At 52.7% G+C, this 18,707-nt stretch overlaps 1 protein-coding gene across 2 annotated transcripts in view; it reads left to right on the forward strand.

Annotated features, from left to right (window-relative positions):
- BOC (BOC cell adhesion associated, oncogene regulated) overlaps positions 1-18,707 on the forward strand; it is a 36,009-nt gene that overhangs the window by 14,646 nt on the left and 2,656 nt on the right. Inside the window, exons 3-17 of one of the 2 annotated variants that reach the window (XM_080820873.1) lie at positions 2,116-2,262; positions 4,131-4,274; positions 5,714-6,007; positions 6,375-6,647; positions 7,917-8,224; positions 11,324-11,486; positions 11,912-12,022; positions 12,530-12,736; positions 13,100-13,281; positions 13,714-13,819; positions 14,126-14,248; positions 16,342-16,563; positions 17,249-17,484; positions 17,694-17,770; positions 18,277-18,470. In XM_080820873.1, coding sequence (XP_080676999.1) covers positions 2,116-2,262; positions 4,131-4,274; positions 5,714-6,007; positions 6,375-6,647; positions 7,917-8,224; positions 11,324-11,486; positions 11,912-12,022; positions 12,530-12,736; positions 13,100-13,281; positions 13,714-13,819; positions 14,126-14,248; positions 16,342-16,563; positions 17,249-17,484; positions 17,694-17,770; positions 18,277-18,470 — 2,787 coding nt within the window. The remainder of the gene's footprint in view (positions 1-2,115; positions 2,263-4,130; positions 4,275-5,713; positions 6,008-6,374; positions 6,648-7,916; positions 8,225-11,323; positions 11,487-11,911; positions 12,023-12,529; positions 12,737-13,099; positions 13,282-13,713; positions 13,820-14,125; positions 14,249-16,341; positions 16,564-17,248; positions 17,485-17,693; positions 17,771-18,276; positions 18,471-18,707) is intronic. The other variant, XM_080820874.1, reaches the window with a different exon arrangement.

Consider the following 18,707-nt stretch of genomic DNA (forward strand, 5'->3'; position numbering starts at 1 on the left):
CTCAACCTTCCCAGTTGTGCATTCATTCGGCAGAGATTTACAGAGCATTTGCTATGTCCTGAATACTGTGTAGTGGGCCTTGGGGTTGGGGTGTGGAGTGTAACATTAATAGACTGCCCCCTATGAATTCACAATTCAGTTGGAGTCAGATGATCCTACATACAAAGTTAAACAACGACGAGATAACTCTTTAAAAGCCCAGAAGTCTCTATACCCACCCAAAGGAAGGAATCCGTAAGGGATATCTCCCCTGGGCCCCTATATATCACTTGTTCAGCTCGGAAAGCAAAAGTAAAAGAGGGAGATAGAAATGAATGGGGCAGTCTGTTTTTGCCGTGACACTCGTGAACAGCACTTATTTCCTACTCTACCTTCATCAGAGCTAATTCACATCTCTCTGTGACTCCAGAGGTAACCTCTCAAGCAGCAGTCGATTTTCATAATAACCATACTTAGATAAAAGTTTTGTAGAAAATATGTTGTGCTAGACCTCTGTCCTTGAGTTGCAGTGTAAACAAAACACAATTAGGAAATTTGAGTTCATAGGCAACATAAAGGGGCATCTTGTACCTGATTTGAGGGTCCCCGCTTCCAAGATAGTCCTTCATTTGGTCGTTCAGCATTGACTGAGCATCTGCTTAGGCCAGGCCCTGGGTTAGCCTCAGAGGACACATATACAAACAAGACTTGGTGCCTGCCCCTAATACGTTCACACTCAAATACTGTAATCATAGTGACAGTGATCCTTTCAAAGAAATGAAAGGACTTTCCTATCCTGGCATGGCTTGTCTAAAAACTGGAAAGTTCCATTAAGTAGGAAACCTTTTGACCTCACTGCGTGCCCTGATCCCTGGGCTCTCCTATGGTGACTGCTGTTTGTTTTTGGTAATCACCTCTTATCTTCTGTGAGAAACCTGACTCCTGCCTGCTCCTGTCACCTTCTTGCCCTCTCTGGGTCTTCCGGGAAACAACACAGGCAGGTGGAGTCTTGCAGCGGAATTGCAGTAAAAGCTCTGATGGCGTCCGTTCTCAGGAGCTGAGCAGAATGTGGTATGGTCAACATTCAGAGAGGGTGCCTCGAGGACTTTCTAAATACCTTTATAAGGGAGCATCTGGGTAAAAGTTCTCATCTTTCTTATTGTATCCCTGTTTCATTTTATTTCTTCTCTTGAATTCAACCACAGTCCTGAAAAACAATTTCGGGACTTTTTTTGGACAGGTGTCCCATATTGTTCAGCGACATCAGTGATTTGGCTCATACAATGAGAGTTTTGTTGTTTGAACTGTTGGATTATTTGGGAAAATAGGTGGATCGCCATCGTCTCCCAGCTTAGATCCCAGTTTTGCCACCAAGCCAAGTCGGAAGAGATGGCCACTCTACTGTCCGACCCCACAGCCTAGTGTTAGGACTCTCGGCCCTCCCATAGTCCACTACCGTTAGCTACACCACGGAGATCCATCTTTGCCTTAGAAAGCCCTCAGACCATCCCCAGATCCCCCACCCCCCAGCCCCAAGAAAAGATTAGCCATGACTGAGAGTACAGCTCCTGGGTAGCCCAGCCTTCCTTTACAACCGTGGTAAGCAATTGAGCGGCATCTCCGATCTGTCACTTTTACCAAGGATGTCAAAGAAGAACCAGGGAACTTGACTGCACTGGAAAGAGGATATTCTTCCATCATTCCCTTCAGTCTCCATTGGCTGAGCTGTGCCCGGGCATTTAGGCCTTGATCACTGACCCATTTCCTGCCAGGTTCAGTAGGGCCAATGGGCCTAGCCAACTTGCCGCCATGTCTCAGAGTAAGAGAAGAGGCCAATCTGTGTCATGGGCATCTCCTGATGGAATTCTCCACACATGTCCCCACTCTCCAGCTTATGTGTATATAACAAGTTGAACTCTCATGCAGTGATGGAGGCCAAACATTCCATCCTATAAACTCTTAGAGACAACAGAAGGCTCGAGGAAGGACTTGGACACTCCTGGAAAGCCCCCGGGGGTGAAGCTCCTGTAGCTCTTTATCAGGACTAAAGACACCAAGGCATCCGCCCACCCTGAAACAGTGCTTTGTCTCTCTCCTCCATCGAGGCCCAGTTGGCACCTTCCCTTCTCTCCACAGACCTCCAGGACTTCAAGTTGGACGTGCAGCACGTGATTGAAGTGGATGAGGGGAACACAGCAGTCATTGCCTGCCACCTTCCTGAGAGCCACCCGAAAGCCCAGGTCCGGTACAGCGTCAAGCAAGAGTGGCTGGAGGCATCAAGAGGTAAGTGAGCAAGGAGGAGCCCTGAGGCGGAGACTGGGGGTGGGGAAGCTGACCACCTCTGGTTACTGCTTCCCCAACTCCCATCAACATGCCCTCGGGCCTCTCCTCATGCTGGTCAGCTGTCTTCTGCCTTGCTGGTTAGCCCTGTAAGATCCTAAAGGGATTGGTTTCCATAATGGAGGTCTTCTGCCCTGTTGAGAGGAATTTCTTCATCCTTTGAGGCTCTGGAAGATGTCACTGAGCTGTCACCATTTGACCAAAGCTGTCAGCACAGAGTTCTTCGTGTGTGTGCTCCCTGCCACCAGGCGCACACAGCGAGGTGGCCTCACGAACCCAGCCATCCATGGGGCTGCGGTGTTGCCCCAGTGGGAGATGGAGTTCTTTCCCACACAGCAGAGGAAGCTTTCTGGTGGGACTTGGGGTTTTTCCCTCCCCATCTTCCTAGTAATGCGGCTGTCTCAGCTGTCTTAGCTTCCTGCTCAGGCCACAGGGTACGTGACAACTGGGCTAGGAGAGGCCAAGCTGTGGTCCACAGAATGCCAGGGAGGAGAGGGGATGTCTCTCAAGAGGAAGACAGCTTCTTCCCATAGTTGACCCTTCACTCAAGACCAAGGAGACCCTGCTTAACTGAACCCGCAGTTCAAAATGTATTCCTTTTAGAATATCCTATAGACACTTAAATATTTCCATTCACAAAGTTTTTCTGATTTTGAAAGGAAAATACATCCCTGTATTCCTGTGAGGAATATATATGTTCACTATAGAAAATACAGAAAATAATATTTTTGAAAGGGTAAAACCCCTAATCCTGCCACTCAGAGATAACTGGAGACTGAGAGGAATAGAGCATTAATCTCCATCGTCCCCAACAAGAGCTTGGCTATACACAGCTTCCACCCCACAGGAGGCCGGTTTTTCCCACTCTTCAGGCATCAACGGAGCTGTGCATACCTGGGGTGACCCAGTGATGGGCAGGCGCCAGGCTCAGTGAACCTAGATTTCAGAGACACTAGGACCCCCGGGGCAGGCCAGGCCACCAGAAGGCTCCGCGTTGATGGCCGGTGCTTTGCCTACCAGAAAGCTGAACACCGTCCCAGTCGCTGAGGTATCCAGAAGCCATGAATCTGCTCCTGTTGAAAGAAGCAGAACACATCTGCGGGGCCCCGTCCCCACGGCACCCCTGGCCCCGAAGCAGACAAAGTCTAGGAAACCAGTGATGCAGAAGAAGGGCTTCAGTGACCTTCATGGAGAAGGTGGTGCTTGGGAGTTAGAATATTCCTCCCTGGTTGCAGAAATGCAGTGGCGAGGTGGCTCGGTGACGTGACCCTGACGGAGACTCATGGGAAATTCTAAATTTATTTCCCTCCTTCCTCATGGCTTGCAGGAATGATCATCTCCTCTCCCAGGTGTACAGCAGGGGCCCCTCAATCCTTATGGTGGCTCTGAGGCGACACGTACTATACCATTTTACACATGAGGAGACAGGGTTTGAGAGGTTAATCAGCTTGTCCAAAATCACATGGTGCATGGCAGATCCAAAGGTTGAGCCCAGCTGTGGCAGACCCCAAATCTTGCTTCTTTCCCCCCTTACTCCCTTGAAAGTATAAAATGTTCTCTCATGGACCTATGTACTAACTCGGGGGACTTAACGAGCCAGTTTGTCAGCTGATTGGCTAGTTTTATTCCCTGGCATTTCTGTCCCCCTTGACCTGAGGTTTTACAGGGATGAATAGTATTTTCAGTTTGGGCTTATTCGGATTCAGGTGTACAGCTTATGGTTCTTGCCCCGCCTGCCCACTGGAAACTACTGGCTGCAGTATTCTAGTCCCAACTCACCCCATGTCCCCTTCACCTTGCCTTTTTCTCAGATAACTACCTGATCATGCCATCGGGAAACCTCCAGATTGTGAATGCGAGCCAGGAGGATGAGGGAATGTACAAGTGTGCTGCCTACAACCCAGTGACCCAGGAAGTGAAAACCTCGGGCTCCAGTGACAGGCTCCGCGTGCGCCGTAAGGGGCAGGGGGGGTGTCTCACTCATGGAAGGGGCTGGTCAGGCTGAGACGGGAGGGGATCTGGGGAGCAGGGCACAGGCCATGCTCAAAATCTGTGTTCTCTGAGGCGGAGGTGGGAGCTGTGAGGCTCAGGCCAGTGGGGCATCCAGGACTCAGATGCAGTGAGCGTCCTCTCCCCTCTAGCGGCACATGTCCCCTGCCTAGCTCCGGGGGTAGCTGTGCTTTCTCCCACCAACTGGGAGGTCTTCTTCACCGTGAGACTTCCAGAGTGGGGATCTGTCGGGTCGTGGCTGCTGGGGCCAGACAACCTGGTTGTCAGCAGCTGACAGCTCGTGCATAGGAAAGACGGTGATGCGCCTGTGCCCGTGTGAGGCCACAGGGCCTGCCTGGTGCGAAGCCAGGCCGAGCCTACACTGCCTGCGCCCCTGAGGTGTGTCCATCACCTCCCTCTGGTGACAGTCCGCGGAGGCCCACACGTTCCCCCAGTTGTATGAAAACAGCATCTGCCTTTGCCGAGCATTTCCTGGGGGCAGGCACTTTTCTGGGCTTCCCGCTAATTCAGTGGAGGGACGTCTTCTGTGGAGTCCGGTTTTAGAGGCAACACCAAAGGCAGATGTACTGTGTAACTAATGATCTCAAACCTCAGCAGTCCCTCCGTCATAGGATTTTGTCTCTGTAATTGGGCATTCTGGTTCCTAAAGGGCCCCCCAAGCTGTGTAAGTCGCGGGTTTTATAAAACCCAGATCTGCCCCTGCTTGACACCTAAAGCAGAATCACACAGGCCAACTTGGGGGGAGGGGCCCCCGGAGGGCAAGTGCCGCTTCTGCCCCAGCGCTGGCAAAGGATCACTCCTCCCTTAGCTGAGCAGCCGAGCCAGTAGTTGATGTGCTCTGGGGACTTGGAACACTGTACAGCTAAGGACAGAAATGTGTGTCTTTAAACAGTAGGTCCCGCTCAGCTCCATGAGGTGCTCACACGGTGAGAGATGATGAGCACCGAGACCTCTGAGGGGTGTGGGGGGTACTGTGGTTCCTTGTCTTCTAGCTCACCCTCCGACTTGGGGTGCACTTGCTGAGTGCAAGCAGAAAAAGTCACCTGCACTCTCTGCCCACCCCCTCATCTTTTTCTGTGCCGACATGCGTGGTTATTCATACATATGTTGTGTCAATGCTGCTATTCCAGTCTATTAGCTCATCTCTTACAACAGCTCTCTGCAGAAGGAGGGCCTTGTTTTTGATAAAGGAACCAAGGAGCAGGGGAAGGCTGTAACTGGCCTCTCTTGATGTAGGTCATAAGCCCCTGAAGAGTTCTTTGATTCCAAGTGCACACTGTCTGGGCCTGCTTCCTGGGGCCTGGCCACCTGAGGCGGGGCAGAGGGGGTCCTCTGCACTGAGTCCTGGTCCCACAGGCTGCCCTTCACCTCCCGGCCCCTCCAGGCTCCACTGCCGAGGCTGCTCGCATCATTTACCCCCCAGAGGCCCAGACCATCATCGTCACCAAGGGCCAGAGTCTGATCCTGGAGTGTGTGGCCAGTGGGATCCCACCCCCACGGGTCACCTGGGCCAAGGATGGTTCCAGTGTCGCTGCCTATAACAAGACACGCTTCCTGCTAAGCAACCTTCTCATCGATGCCACCAGTGAGGAGGACTCGGGGACTTACCGCTGCATGGCCGACAACGGGGTTGGGGAGCCTGGTGCGGCAGTCATCCTCTATAATGTCCAGGTATTCGGTGAGTGTCTCCCACAGACTTTCTTCTCCTTGGCCTTCGCTATGGTTGGTGTGGTCTTTCTAGGTGCTCCCAAGCCCAAGGCTCAGACAGGGTCAGGGCTTGTGAGAGATCCCATGGCCAGTGAGTAGTGAAGGAGGACAGAGGGAGTTGGGGATGCTTGGACCCCAGGGACTAGGCTACAGGCCTGGCATCCCTCTCTAGCCCTTTCCTGTCATGACTGACAGAAGAGACAGGAGACTTTCCTTCCCTCTACCGACAGTCACGGGGAAGGAGGGACCCATTCCTGACTACGGATCCCTCCCCAGCCTGTCCGGTCCCAGATGGGAAGACCTCAGCCTTTCTTACCCCTGCTCTGGTTTCCTGGCAGAACCCCCCGAGGTCACCATGGAGCTGTCCCAGCTTGTGATCCCGTGGGGCCAGAGTGCCAAGCTCACCTGTGAGGTGCGTGGGAACCCCCCGCCCTCTGTGCTGTGGCTGAGGAATGCTGTGCCCCTCGCCTCCAGCCAGCGCCTCCGACTGTCCCGCAGGGCCCTGCAAGTGGTCAGCGTAGGGCCTGAGGATGAAGGCGTCTACCAGTGCATGGCTGAGAATGAAGTTGGGAGTGCCCATGCTGTGGTCCAGCTGAGGACCGCCAGGCCAGGTGAGTGCAGCCCAGAAGGCTGGAGATCTCAGTTGCACATTCACAGGGCTCTTTCCTCAACTGAAATCCAGCTTAGAACTCCAGTATATAAAATAGGTAAAAGTGGCTTTTAGTTGTAAGTTCAAGTTTACATTAACTTTAAAGTCAGAAGTATACATTTTCACTTGTGAAAGTGATTAATTTTACCATTGTATTTTTTTAAAGGTTTTTTTTTTTATTCATTTGAGAGAAAGGGAGAGTGAGCACACATGAGCAAGGGAGGGGCAGAGGGGGAGGAAGAGGGAAATCATCCCAAGCATGCTCCTTATTGAACACAGAGCCCAACTCGGGGCTTGATCCCAGGGCCCCAAGATCATGACCGAGCCAAAACCAAGAGTCGGACACTCAACCAGCTGAGCCACCCATGTGCCCCTTTACTGTTATATTTTTTAAAATGCTTTTTATTTTGTGGAGTCTCTGGGTACCTAGGGTTCCATGACATCCAGTTTAACAACCACTGACCTAGAGTAAAGAAAAGCAAATCTGTCCTTTTCAGCTTGATTGATTTCAGTTGGCACCTGTGCTGCCTGAGCGGTTCCTTATGTGCGCAGCACTGAACTAAACATTGGAGGTGGGGGATGCAGAGGAACATAACAAATATACAGCTTCTTCGTGAAGGAGACCAAATTCACCAAGGAAATAATTTGAGAAAAATATGATCACAAACAATGCTGAATCCACACAACCAGATGCCAGCCTTCTGTGGTTCAGGAGGTCGCGTAAAGGGCAAACTCACATTAGCAGATTCTGCAGCTGCCTCCTGAAGGAGGTGTTGCTCTCCTGGCCTCTTGGATTCTCAGAGGGGGGTTACAGTTGGCTTCCCACTTCGCATGCCAGGCTGCTGCGGTGGCGTAGGGAAAGGCTGCATGGTGCCAAGTCTCCACAGGGAAGGCTCATGTCCCCCACCCCAGTATAGGCATAAGGAGTGGGGCGCAGCATCCCACAGGAGCCGGTGGGGCTGCCCCAGGCCATGGCAAGAAGCCGGGGCCCAGGGCACCAGGCAGCCCATCTCTCCTGGCTGGGCAGTGACACAGCCCTCTCTCTTCCCACAGAACCCGACTGTGTGTGGAGTGGGCTGATGGTCACTTCAGGCTCTGAGCTGGGGGCTCTTCCTGTCCCTGCAGGTTTTCTCACTCAGTTCTGTCTTCTCCCTGGGGACAACAGTTCAGCCCACGACCAGGGGAACCAACATCCCCTTCCTTCCCTTCTCTTTCCTTCTTGGTCCTCCAGGTACAACCCTGAGGCCATGGCGGGATGCTAAGCTGGACACTGCCACCCCTTCCATATTACCCTCCAGACCCGGAAGCCGTGACCAGATGCTAAGGGGGCGCCCAGGTCTCCCAAAGCCCCCGACCTCAGAGCAGCCAGCTTCCCCACTGTGCCCCGGGGAGAAGGGGCAGGTGGCTCCTGCCGAGGCACCCATCATCCTCAGCTCACCCCGGACCTCCAAGACGGACTCATACGAGCTGGTGTGGCGGCCACGGCACGAGGGTGGCGGCCGGGCGCCGATCCTCTACTACGTGGTGAAGCACCGCAAGGTATGGTGCCTGGCATTGTGCAGACCTCTCAGACCGGGCAGGGCCTTCTGCCTGGTGGCCATCTCCCTTGAGTTCCTGCGGCCTGGACCAGCTCCCCACTGCTGATCTTGACTTCCTGTCTTCCGTCACTGCACTTTCCTACCACCCTCCAGGAAGGCACTTGTGAGCTGAGGCATGTGGGACCCTAAGAGGCCCAGGAAAAGTCATGCATGCTCCTTCAGGTCCTCTGTGCGCTGGTTTCCCAGAAGTTACCACCACCAGCTTCTCCTCCTGGGCGAGAGTTAACAGTCTCCCTGTTCACCATCACCTGCCCTCCCCCTTCCCTCTGTCATTTGTTGTTGATGTTGTTTTTGTTTTTTTTAACCAAAGGAAGCTCCACTGGGCGCATACCTGCAGGAACTCCACATGGCAAGCTTACTCTAGGGCCAGGAAAACAAATATTTGTGAGCAAGTGTTTTCTCTGAGGGCTCTAAAATAGCCCCTCAGTTTCAGGATTCCTCATGGCTCGGCTTTGACAAGCCGGCGTCGGAGCTCAAGCCCATGATGTTGCTCAGACCTCAGCTGTTTCTCCTTGACAGACAGAGGCCAGTCCAGCTGGGTGTTTTGGGAGCAAGCAGGGAGGGGACTCCTGGCTCTGGCAGGGTGTGGGGACAGCTGGCTAGGCCACCTTCTTGGACACAGTGTCCTGTGAGATGGGATGGGGCTATGGACTCACCTGCTGTTACCCCACAGGGGAGAAGGACATAAGATTTCCTTTAAGAAATGTCCTAGATGAGCATTTCAGTTCATCCCAGATGTGTGCTTCTTTTTCTAAGACCTTTAGACAGTAGAAAATTATTGTTCTTAAATGGATTTTTTGTTCTTTCCCTCTATGACCTCGGCTCAGGACAAGTCCAAAGACACACCGACTCTGGCTTGGTGGAAAGACACCGAGGCAAAACTGCCTCCTAGGTGTGGGTTGGGGGCCGAGTCTCTTGCTGACACTCACCTGTGGGCCTCTTCACAGCCAGCCAGCAAAAGGCGTGAATGTATTTTTAACAAAAAGCTGCATTGTTCTGCTCAGGTTATGGGGCAGGGCTGGTCCTAATCCTTGTTTCCCCTGTAACTAGACACCTCCATCTCAGAGCTGTACAGAGAGATCAGGGCAGGCCACATGCTCACTATCCCCAGGAGACAAGAACGAGCAATGGGAACAAGAATCCTATTTTTCAGGCCAATAGGTGGCCATGAAACAGCTTCACCAAGAGGCAGGCTGGCAAAGGCCACGCGTGGTGATCCGGAAATGCCAGGCCTAGGCTGCATTCACCCCATGTGCGTGTGACAGTGACTAATGACCGTGCTGTTTCTTAGTTTTGTTTTGAGTCCACTGGCAGTGTGAGGCCAGCACTGGGAGGGCCAAGGGAGAAAGGGGTACAGGACTGTGAGAGGACCGCACCCCGCTGGGTCTGGCTTCAGTTAGGCTCCGGTCTATGGGGCACTGGGGGCTGCTCAGTAGACACAGCCAAGAGAGATATTATGTCTTGCAAGCTGTGCATTTCTCAAGGGACTTGCAGGTCTTACGGATCGTCACACAAGAAAGGATTTTGAAGTGAAAAACCAGTGTTTGGGTTGTGTTTACAGCCTGTTTTTTTGCAGGAAACTGGGAATCACTCAGCTCATTTTCACTTTTTGTGAAGCCAGTTTTACTTCCTGCCGCATCTGCGGAGCCCAGGCTACTGTGTCTGGGTTTCCAGTACCACTGAGGGTTCTCAGTTTGTAAAAACTTCTCCCCTTGGAACAAATCTTGGAAGTCTGACATAAATGAGGCCAGACCATCCCTGTCCCTTGAATAGTAGGTTTTGTTCTACTTCGGAATATTCTGCTTATGGATAAGGGCTTTTCCTACCAGCTGTTTAATTCTTGAGCAAACCACAGCTTCAGGTCCCAGCAGACTGTGTGAGATCTGCCCTGTTGACAGTTAAGCCTTTTGTCCTGGAAGGTGGGGTAGGGAGATGAAGCAGCCTCTCGGCATCGCCTGTCAGGGAGGAAGCCTGGATTTTTTTCTTTAAAGGGCTAGGAATTTGGGGCCATTAAAGATGAATTCATAATAGTCAGAATTCATCTGCAGTCTTTAAGCACAACATAAGGTGTGAGGGCAGGAGCAGAAAGAGGAGGATCCAAATGGCCACAACCCGCCAAGTGGAGGATGTGGGGTAAATCTGGAGAAGGGGTCAGGCCTCGCTGGGAACCTATTGTGTGCCAGGTTCAGTGCCTGCCACTTTATGTACGTCATCTCGCTTAATCTTCAGAGGAAGCCGAGAGCTTTTATTTGACTCCTTTTAGAAATAAAAGCCTTAAGGATCAGAGAGGTTAAGAAATGGGCTCAGGGTTACACAGTTGGATTTAGAGACACAATCAGAATTTAAACCCAAGATTTTCTGTCTCCCAGACTCTTTTTCTTTCTAGGATGAGTTACATATGATTATGAATGTTTCCTCTGTAGTCAAGTCATGATTTTTGCGCTCACTAGCAATGTAGTTCTAGGCCAATTACTCCTCCCTCCAAGCCTTAGCATTTGTGAAACAGGAACAAAACTAGCACCTGTCTCTTGGGCTTTTGTCACGAAAGCTCTTCATAGGGGCTGTGAAGTGCTTGCTTCCATGCTGAGCACACGGTAAGCACTCAGCAACTGAGACTCTTTCTACTGGTGCTGCTGCTTTTATCCTCCTAATTATCCCCCCAGAATATAAACTGAAGGGACTGTGTTTATTTGGTTTAAATAGAGCGAGGAGAAAAAAAGTTAAATGTGTAGGTTTTCAGAAATACAGAGAGGAGGTCTTTGGAGAAATTCTCAGCAGCAGGAGGCCTTTCGATCCTCTGCACAGAATTTTCTTTGATGGGATGGTTAGATGAGGGATCATGGAGCCTATTTCACTGGCCCAGTGAGTCCCAGGGCCGGCAGGACCCGTCTGCTCTTGGCAGCACTACCCTCCCCAAACCCGGCCCACTGCCCTTCTTTGCCTCCTCCCCTGTTGGCCTCCATTCTGCTTCTTCCGCAAATCTCAGGTACTGGAAGCTTTGGGCTGAGATGCCGGTTCTGATACCAGCTACCGTCTCCAGCAGGTCACAAACTCCTCCGACAACTGGACCGTCTCCAGCATAGCGGCCAGCCAGCACCGCCTGACCCTCACCAGACTCGACCCTGGGAGCTTGTACGAAGTGGAGATGGCAGCTTACAACTGTGCAGGCGAAGGCCAGACAGCCATGGTCACCTTCCGAACTGGTAAGGCGCAAACACTGCCCCCAGCTTGGGGTTTGGTGAGCCTGAGCACATCTTGTAAGGCCCAGGATGGAAGTCCTGCTCGCCTCGACCCAGCTCTTCACCTTGAACTTTACCTTCCTTTCAGCTGTTGCCTCCCTATGGTTTATGAGCCCAGGCTGAGGTCCTGTGTCTCATCAGAAGACCTGCCAGCTGGTCTCTCTGACCACTGCCCCCCCCCTCCCCAGCCAGAACACACATGTACACATGCATACACACACACATACACACACACACACACACACAGGGGCCAAATGTAGTACCAGGATGGTTAGACACCCTGCCTCCCCCCGCCGCCCCCCGGCAGAGTCTCAGGCTGAAAGAACTCTCTGGAAAGGGGACCTAATATATGCTCCCCCACCTGCTGGTTTCAATCCATTTCCATCCAGGACGGCGGCCCAAACCTGAAATCATGGCCAGCAAGGAGCAGCAGATCCAGAGAGATGACCCTGGAGCCAGCCCCCAGAGCAGCAGCCAGCCAGACCATGGCCGCCTCTCTCGTAAGCCCCCAGCAGCTCAGAGGGGCGGGAGTGAGCGGGATTCAGAACTGGAACCAGGTCTGCCGCCTTAGAAGGCTCATTGCTGCAGGTGGAATGGGGTCTTGTTCTATGGGTCTGGAAAGCCTTACGGTATTTTCCTGGCATCTCCCCAGCCAGCCCCATTAAGAAAACATAGATTGGAGTTTTTTAAGTAAAACGTGGTAGTCTGACATGGGGGTGGGGGAAATGCTAACCTTGTGGGTCCAGACAGCACAGAGGAGACAGCCACAGACTCTGGGCCCTCCACAGGCTGACACTGCAGAAGCATGGTTCTAGGGGCCCTAGCTTAAGGGCTTCTTCTGGGAGAAGGTGACCCAGGTGGTTCTAGAAGACCTGATACAACCACCAGAGAGAGAGGAATGGGGGAAGAATAGGCCCCAGTCAGGGACAGGCCAAGTTCAGTTGCAATGCAACCAACTTACCGTATCCCTTCTGCTTCCTTCTTCCCTCACGTCTTGTCTTCTCCAGCCCCAGAAGCTCCTGACAGGCCCACTATCTCCATGGCCTCTGAGACATCAGTGTATGTGACATGGATTCCCCGTGGGAATGGTGGCTTCCCAATCCAGTCCTTCCGTGTGGAGTACAAGAAGCTAAAGAAAGTGGGGGACTGGATTCTGGCCACCAGTGCCATCCCTCCTTCCCGGCTCTCGGTGGAGATCACTGGCCTAGAGAAAGGTAGGGGCCTGGCCACTATCCCACCTGGTCTCCCAGCTGTCCCTGACCCCTCGGAGGACAGTCGGAACTTTGGAGGCTCTGCTTTCGGCTGGTCTGCCGCCTGCCATCTTGCTTATGTGGATGCCCTTGGTAGTGTCCCCTCCATCCTACAAACCCTTCCTTATCCTCCTCCTCTCTGCAAGGAGTCCATCGGTAGCCCCTCTGTGGCTCCTTTCTGAAGAAGATGGGAGTTCTTGTGTCCTTTGGGCACTTGCATTTGGGGAAGAGCTACCCGAAAGATCCCTCTAGGCTCTGGGTGTGCTGGGTGGGAGTGGGTCACAAGTGTTCTCTAGCTCCCAGGTTCAAGTGAGTGTCTCTTACCAGGCACCTCCTACAAGTTCCGGGTAAGGGCTCTGAACATGCTGGGGGAGAGTGAGCCCAGCGCCCCGTCCCGGCCATATGTGGTGTCAAGCTATAGTGGCCGTGTGTACGAAAGACCTGTGGCAGGCCCTTACATCACCTTCACTGATGCTGTCAACGAGACCACTATCATGCTCAAGTGGATGGTAAGTAGCCTCACACAGAGTGCAGCGGGGAGATGGGGTTGAGTTTCATGATGACAGGAGCTGGCTGCTGCAGCAGGAGCAGGAAGGAATCTTCTGTCCTTCTTCTAAAATCCTCCCCGCTAGGTGGCCACCCCCCAAGTCCCCCACACCTGGGAATTTAGCCTGAGAGCCTCATCCTTATAGTACTCAGGCAGGTTCAGAGGGGACTTATGTCTTTGGAGAAGTGGCTGTTTCTGGTCTCCAAGAGCTGGGGGACCTTTAGGCTAAATAATGCGTGATCTTACAGCCTTCCCCTAGAAAGCCTTGGAGATATCAGCAGAAGTATTTTCCAGGCTCCCTCAGTGAATTTTTAAACTCTAGGCTGGAGTAAAATTTCTATTCAGATGAGGTCTCTGCTCTCTGGTCAACTTGTTTTTTCTCTATTCCCTGTAGTATATTCCAGCAAGTAACAACAACACCCCAATCCATGGCTTTTATATCTATTATCGACCCACAGACAGTGACAATGATAGTGACTACAAGAAGGATATGGTGGAAGGTAAGAAGCACTTTGGGTGACATGGTTTTCTCTGGTGGCAGGGGGGCCTCTGTGCTGCTGCACGTATGAAACCTGGGCTGGTGGGACACAGAGCATCTGTGCACATATCATGGGCCCGTGCCATACCTGGGATCAAGATCATCAGCCCACATGCTTCCTTTCCTCCGGAGCTCCTCCGCCTCAGGGAGCCCTGCTGCCCTTACAGCACCAGCCCAGACACACACCCCTGTCCGAGTCTGACTATGACTGGTTCCAGGCAGACCAGATGCACAGCACTACGTGTGACTTTCTGGCTGTCTTTTCCAGGGGATCGATACTGGCACTCCATCAGCCACCTGCAGCCAGAGACCTCCTACGACATTAAGATGCAGTGCTTCAATGAGGGTGGGGAGAGTGAGTTCAGCAACGTGATGATCTGTGAAACCAAAGGTGATTCTCTTTAGGCTCTCTGCTCCCCTCTTGCTATTTCTAGCCAGCTAGGACCAAGTCTCTGTTGCATGTGGCAGAGGCTGGTAGCTCTTCCTCATGAAGACTCCTTATTTTCTACGTACAACCAAATTTTATCACTTTTAACCCTTCTGTTCATTTGCCTGGGCCTCAAGTATGAATAGGGTTGCCATCCTGATGGCTTCAAGGAACTGGGGAATTAACTCATACAAGAGGATCTCAATACCCACCCTCAAGGTCAGAACTTTCTATAAACACTATAGTTCTATAACATTTGGTACTTACCTTGTTGGTTTACTAAATTTGACTACAACGCCATTAGGTAGGAAAGAAACTGAGCAAGTTCACTTAGCCAGTTAGGGGTGGAGCTCACCGTGGGCCAAGTTCATCTACCTACAAGCCTGGATTCTTTCTCTGCACTGAAACATGTTAAACATCTCCACATAATAACTTGTTAATATTTGCACATTGGTCAAGTAGAGAGATACCACCATCTCAGTTTTGCAAATACAGAAAATGTATAACGCAGGGATATTGCAAAGAGCAGAATCAGAAGAGGATCACAAAGGAGTAGGAATGGAGACAAGAAAAGAATCCATTTTCCCAACATTGGCAACATTGTCTGTTGTCTCTCTGGCTTTGCACTGCTTTCCTTCCCCTATTCAACAAATGCCCAGTGCCTCCTGTGTGCACTCCCTGCTGGCTTCCAGCCGGGGCAGTGAAGGGGGAGGGCAGATACTGCACAGCCAGAAGTCCTGCAGCAAGTGACACAGGGAGTCCCCGGGGCAAAGAGCAGAGGCTTCACACTGGGCCGGAAGGCTTGAATCCTCAGGCTGGACAGAGCGGGACTAATCTGAGGGGCAGGGCCAGCCTGCATACTGCCAGGTGATGGGAGGGTATGGCATCTAGAAGGAGGACGAGAGAGGGAGTGCTCAGGGAAGGGCCCAGGTGATCCGTGGGCATTGGATCATCGAGGACCCTGTGGCTGTGAGGTCAAGAGGGCTAACGGGCGTTCCTGCAGGAGTGAGCTGCGGGAGAGTGCGGTGGCTGTGAAGTACAGGCAAAGAGAGGGATGAGTTGGAGTCTGTCCTGAGGTCGTGTGGGTAGGACCAGGGACCGCTAGCACCTTGGGGCCAGGGGAGACTAAGGGGAGTTCAAAGTGAACCATCAGGTGTCTAGCACAGTGTGCGTGGAGGACGTTGCCGTTTATTGAAATGGGGAAGCCAGAAGAGAAGCAGAGCCCAGGAGAAAGAAGGGACAAGGGGAAGCCACTCGGAGACTTCCTGGGGCTGGTTCTTCTGAGCCCCTGAGAGAGAAGCAGATCCCCTGGTGGGGGAGGGCCCCGGGCACAGGGACTTGGCAACCATCAGGACACAGGACAGAGTATAGAGAGTGTGGCCTGAGAGGGACAAGGAGGGCTTCCATTTCTGAGGAGAAAATAGAAAAACACAAGCAGCAGCCCTCAGAGAGGTAGTAGAAATCACCAGGTGTGCTGTCAGAGTCGAGAGGAAGACACTGTGAGGGGGAGTTCACGGGTCAGACCCAGCCTGCTACCACATGAGCCAGAGGACAAGTTGCCATCTTGTCAGAGACTTGGTGTTTCCCAGTTACTGTCTGTCCTGGAGAGTCCCCCTGCCTCCATCTCCCTGCTCTGCGGCCAGGCTCAGACCCAGGATTTTGCATCCCTTATCTGCCTGGGAATAGCAAATCCATGGGTAAATTCTGCCATTCCCAAGATTTTCTTCCCGAAGCTCACTGGCTATTCTCGGAGAAAAACCCTACACCTCTTCTGCCCAGAAGACCCAGTCTGACACCAGTGCTTGGCCCACAAATAGCTCAGGTTGTATATTGAAATAGAAGGCCACATGCCCTTCAGCAATACCAAATCTCCCATCAGAGGCCAGTTTCATGCTGAGCTTGGACACCACACTCATCTAATACAGAGTTTTGAGGCGCGGCCTTGTGAGTTTGGCCCCGTTTCCTACTCCCATGGAATCGGGTTTATTGTTGGTGCTGTTCTTTGTTGTGAGGGAAATGTCAAATGATGGTGAAGTGAGTTTTGTCCACAATTACAGCTCGGAAGTCTTCTGGTCAGCCCGGTCGGCTCCCACCTCCAACTCTGGCCCCACCTCAGCTGCCGCCCCCTGAAACTGCAGAGCGGCCCATGGGTACCGGGGCCATGGTGGCGCGCTCCAGTGACCTACCCTACCTGATTGTTGGGGTCGTCCTGGGCTCCATCGTCCTCATCATTGTCACCTTCATCCCCTTCTGTTTGTGGAGGGCCTGGTCTAAGCAAAGTGAGTGAGTAACCCCCCACCCCAGTCCCCCACCCCAGCACCTCGGGGAAGGAGCCTTGGGAGGGGAGGAGGCTCCCTTCACATTCAGAAGAGCGTGAGCTCCTGGTGCCCTACAGGGCTCAGAGAGATAAAAATATGCCAAGCCTGGGCCCTTTCCTCCCAGTACACGACCTTGGCAGATAGAAAGTATGCAGTGGAAAGTGGCTTGTCCTCTCTGCATCTCTGGAACTCAGTACTTATCTGGTTTCAACTCTTTTTCATGTCTGAAGCTGCTGCTCTGACCACAAGTTCATGTTGAACATGAAACCCCCCCACCAACTGATTCTCTGGGTTTGCAGATGCCTTGAGCTCGCCCTCTTAGCCTGTTACCATCTATTTCTGCTTCAAATGGCAACACATCTGGGCAACTTGTCTCATTTAAACATTGCTTCTTCTGCTGGCTCACAACTTCTTTCCCCCAGACCTGTGCCGCTGTATCTCCTCACCCTTCTCCCCACTGTAGAAGAGTCCAGATGTTAGAAGTGGGTGACTGCAAGAATATTCTGAGCAAGAACAGTCTCATCCCTGGGGCAGTGTCAGCTCCCTGCGTACCTATGTAGTCAGAAGTTTTCTGAGATTTCTATGGTATTGAAGCTTCCCTGGGCCTCCTTGGCCTAAGCATACCTCTGTCCTTCTGTCCTTGCAGAACATACCACAGACCTGGGTTTTCCTCGAAGTGCCTTTCTGTCCTCCTCCTGCCAGTACACCATGGTACCACTGGGAGGACTCCCAGGCCACCAAGCCAATGGGCAGCCCTGTCTCGGTGGCCCCAGTAGACGGGCCTGTGCCAGTGGGATCCATGTGAACAGGGGCTGCCCTGCAGCTGCCACGGGCTACCCAGGTGTGAAACCTCAACAGCACTGCCCAGGGGTGCCTCAGCAGGTAATGTCACCCTGGGAATGTGAGCACTTGGGTGGGGGCCGGCATGGGGGAGTCGGGCTGCCTCCTGGGGCTTTTTCCCTTCTCGCCTCTAATCCTGGGCTACTGGGCCTGGCCCTCTTTAGTCAGGAACAGCTCATTCTGTTGAACACCAAACAGGAAAGTTACATGGACTCTGATGTGACCTTTTTGTTACTCTTTCCTTTGAGCAGCAAGATGACACCAGCAGCCTGCTAAAGCCGACCATTCTTGGCACTGGATATGACCCCCCCAGTCACCAAATTCCCAGGTAACCGGGCCTCTCCCATCCGCAGCTTCTGCTCCAGAACTTGCTTTCTCGTTAGCTCCTCAGACCCAGTCTCAGTCACTAAGGGGAGTTATGGAGGGGGGCACGTCTGACAGCCTGCTCCACCAGACTCGTCTCCTGAGGAGGTATTGTGTTTGCAGTTATAATGCCCTTCCTGCTTTGGGGCATGGGTTGGCCTGTCAGAAGTCCTTCCCTCATTTCGCTGGCCACAGCAGCCGCATACAACTGGCTCTGTCCACGGGCCCCTAGATACCTGACTGCATATCCTTTCATGCACTCAGCATTTACATGGAATAAAATGGAAATAGACTAGAATTACCCATAGAAGTGGCGGTATGACAACTCTCAATGTTCGAAGGGGAGATGTCCCTGCCCCGTCTGAGCCCTGACCAGCTCTGATGCCCTCAGACACGGAAGCAGCCAGGGCGGTGGGCATACAGGCACACTCTGCCTCCACCTCACTTCTCCATCTGGTCTCATGCCCGCAGGGGTCCCCAGTCTAGCCCAGACGAGGGCTCTTTCTTATATACACTGCCTGATGACTCAACTCACCAGCTGCTCCAGCCCCACCAAGACTGCCGCCGTCTCCAGGAGCAGCCAACTGCCACAGGCCAGTCAGGCGTGAGGAATGTACCCCAGGGTCCCGGGCTGGAAGCAGCCTGGGACCCTCTTTTTCACCGAGGTTGGTGCGAGGGGCAGGGTGGGAAATTGCACAGGCTGGGGATGACAAGAGCTAGGTGTCCACAACCCCGCATTGGCCTAGAGAACAGTCCTCAAAGGTGGTGTTAAGAGCCATCCAACAGCTCTTCTAGGGGAGGGACAAGGAGTGAGCCTGTTGGTGTGAACCAGGTGAGGCCAGCTCTACAGGGCAAGCTGTGTCCTCAAAGGCTACGAAGAGGACAAATCCCCATTTCAGAGA

The sequence above is a fragment of the Martes martes genome (genome assembly GCF_963455335.1).
Source record: "Martes martes genome assembly, chromosome: 1".
Taxonomy (NCBI): domain Eukaryota; kingdom Metazoa; phylum Chordata; class Mammalia; order Carnivora; family Mustelidae; genus Martes; species Martes martes.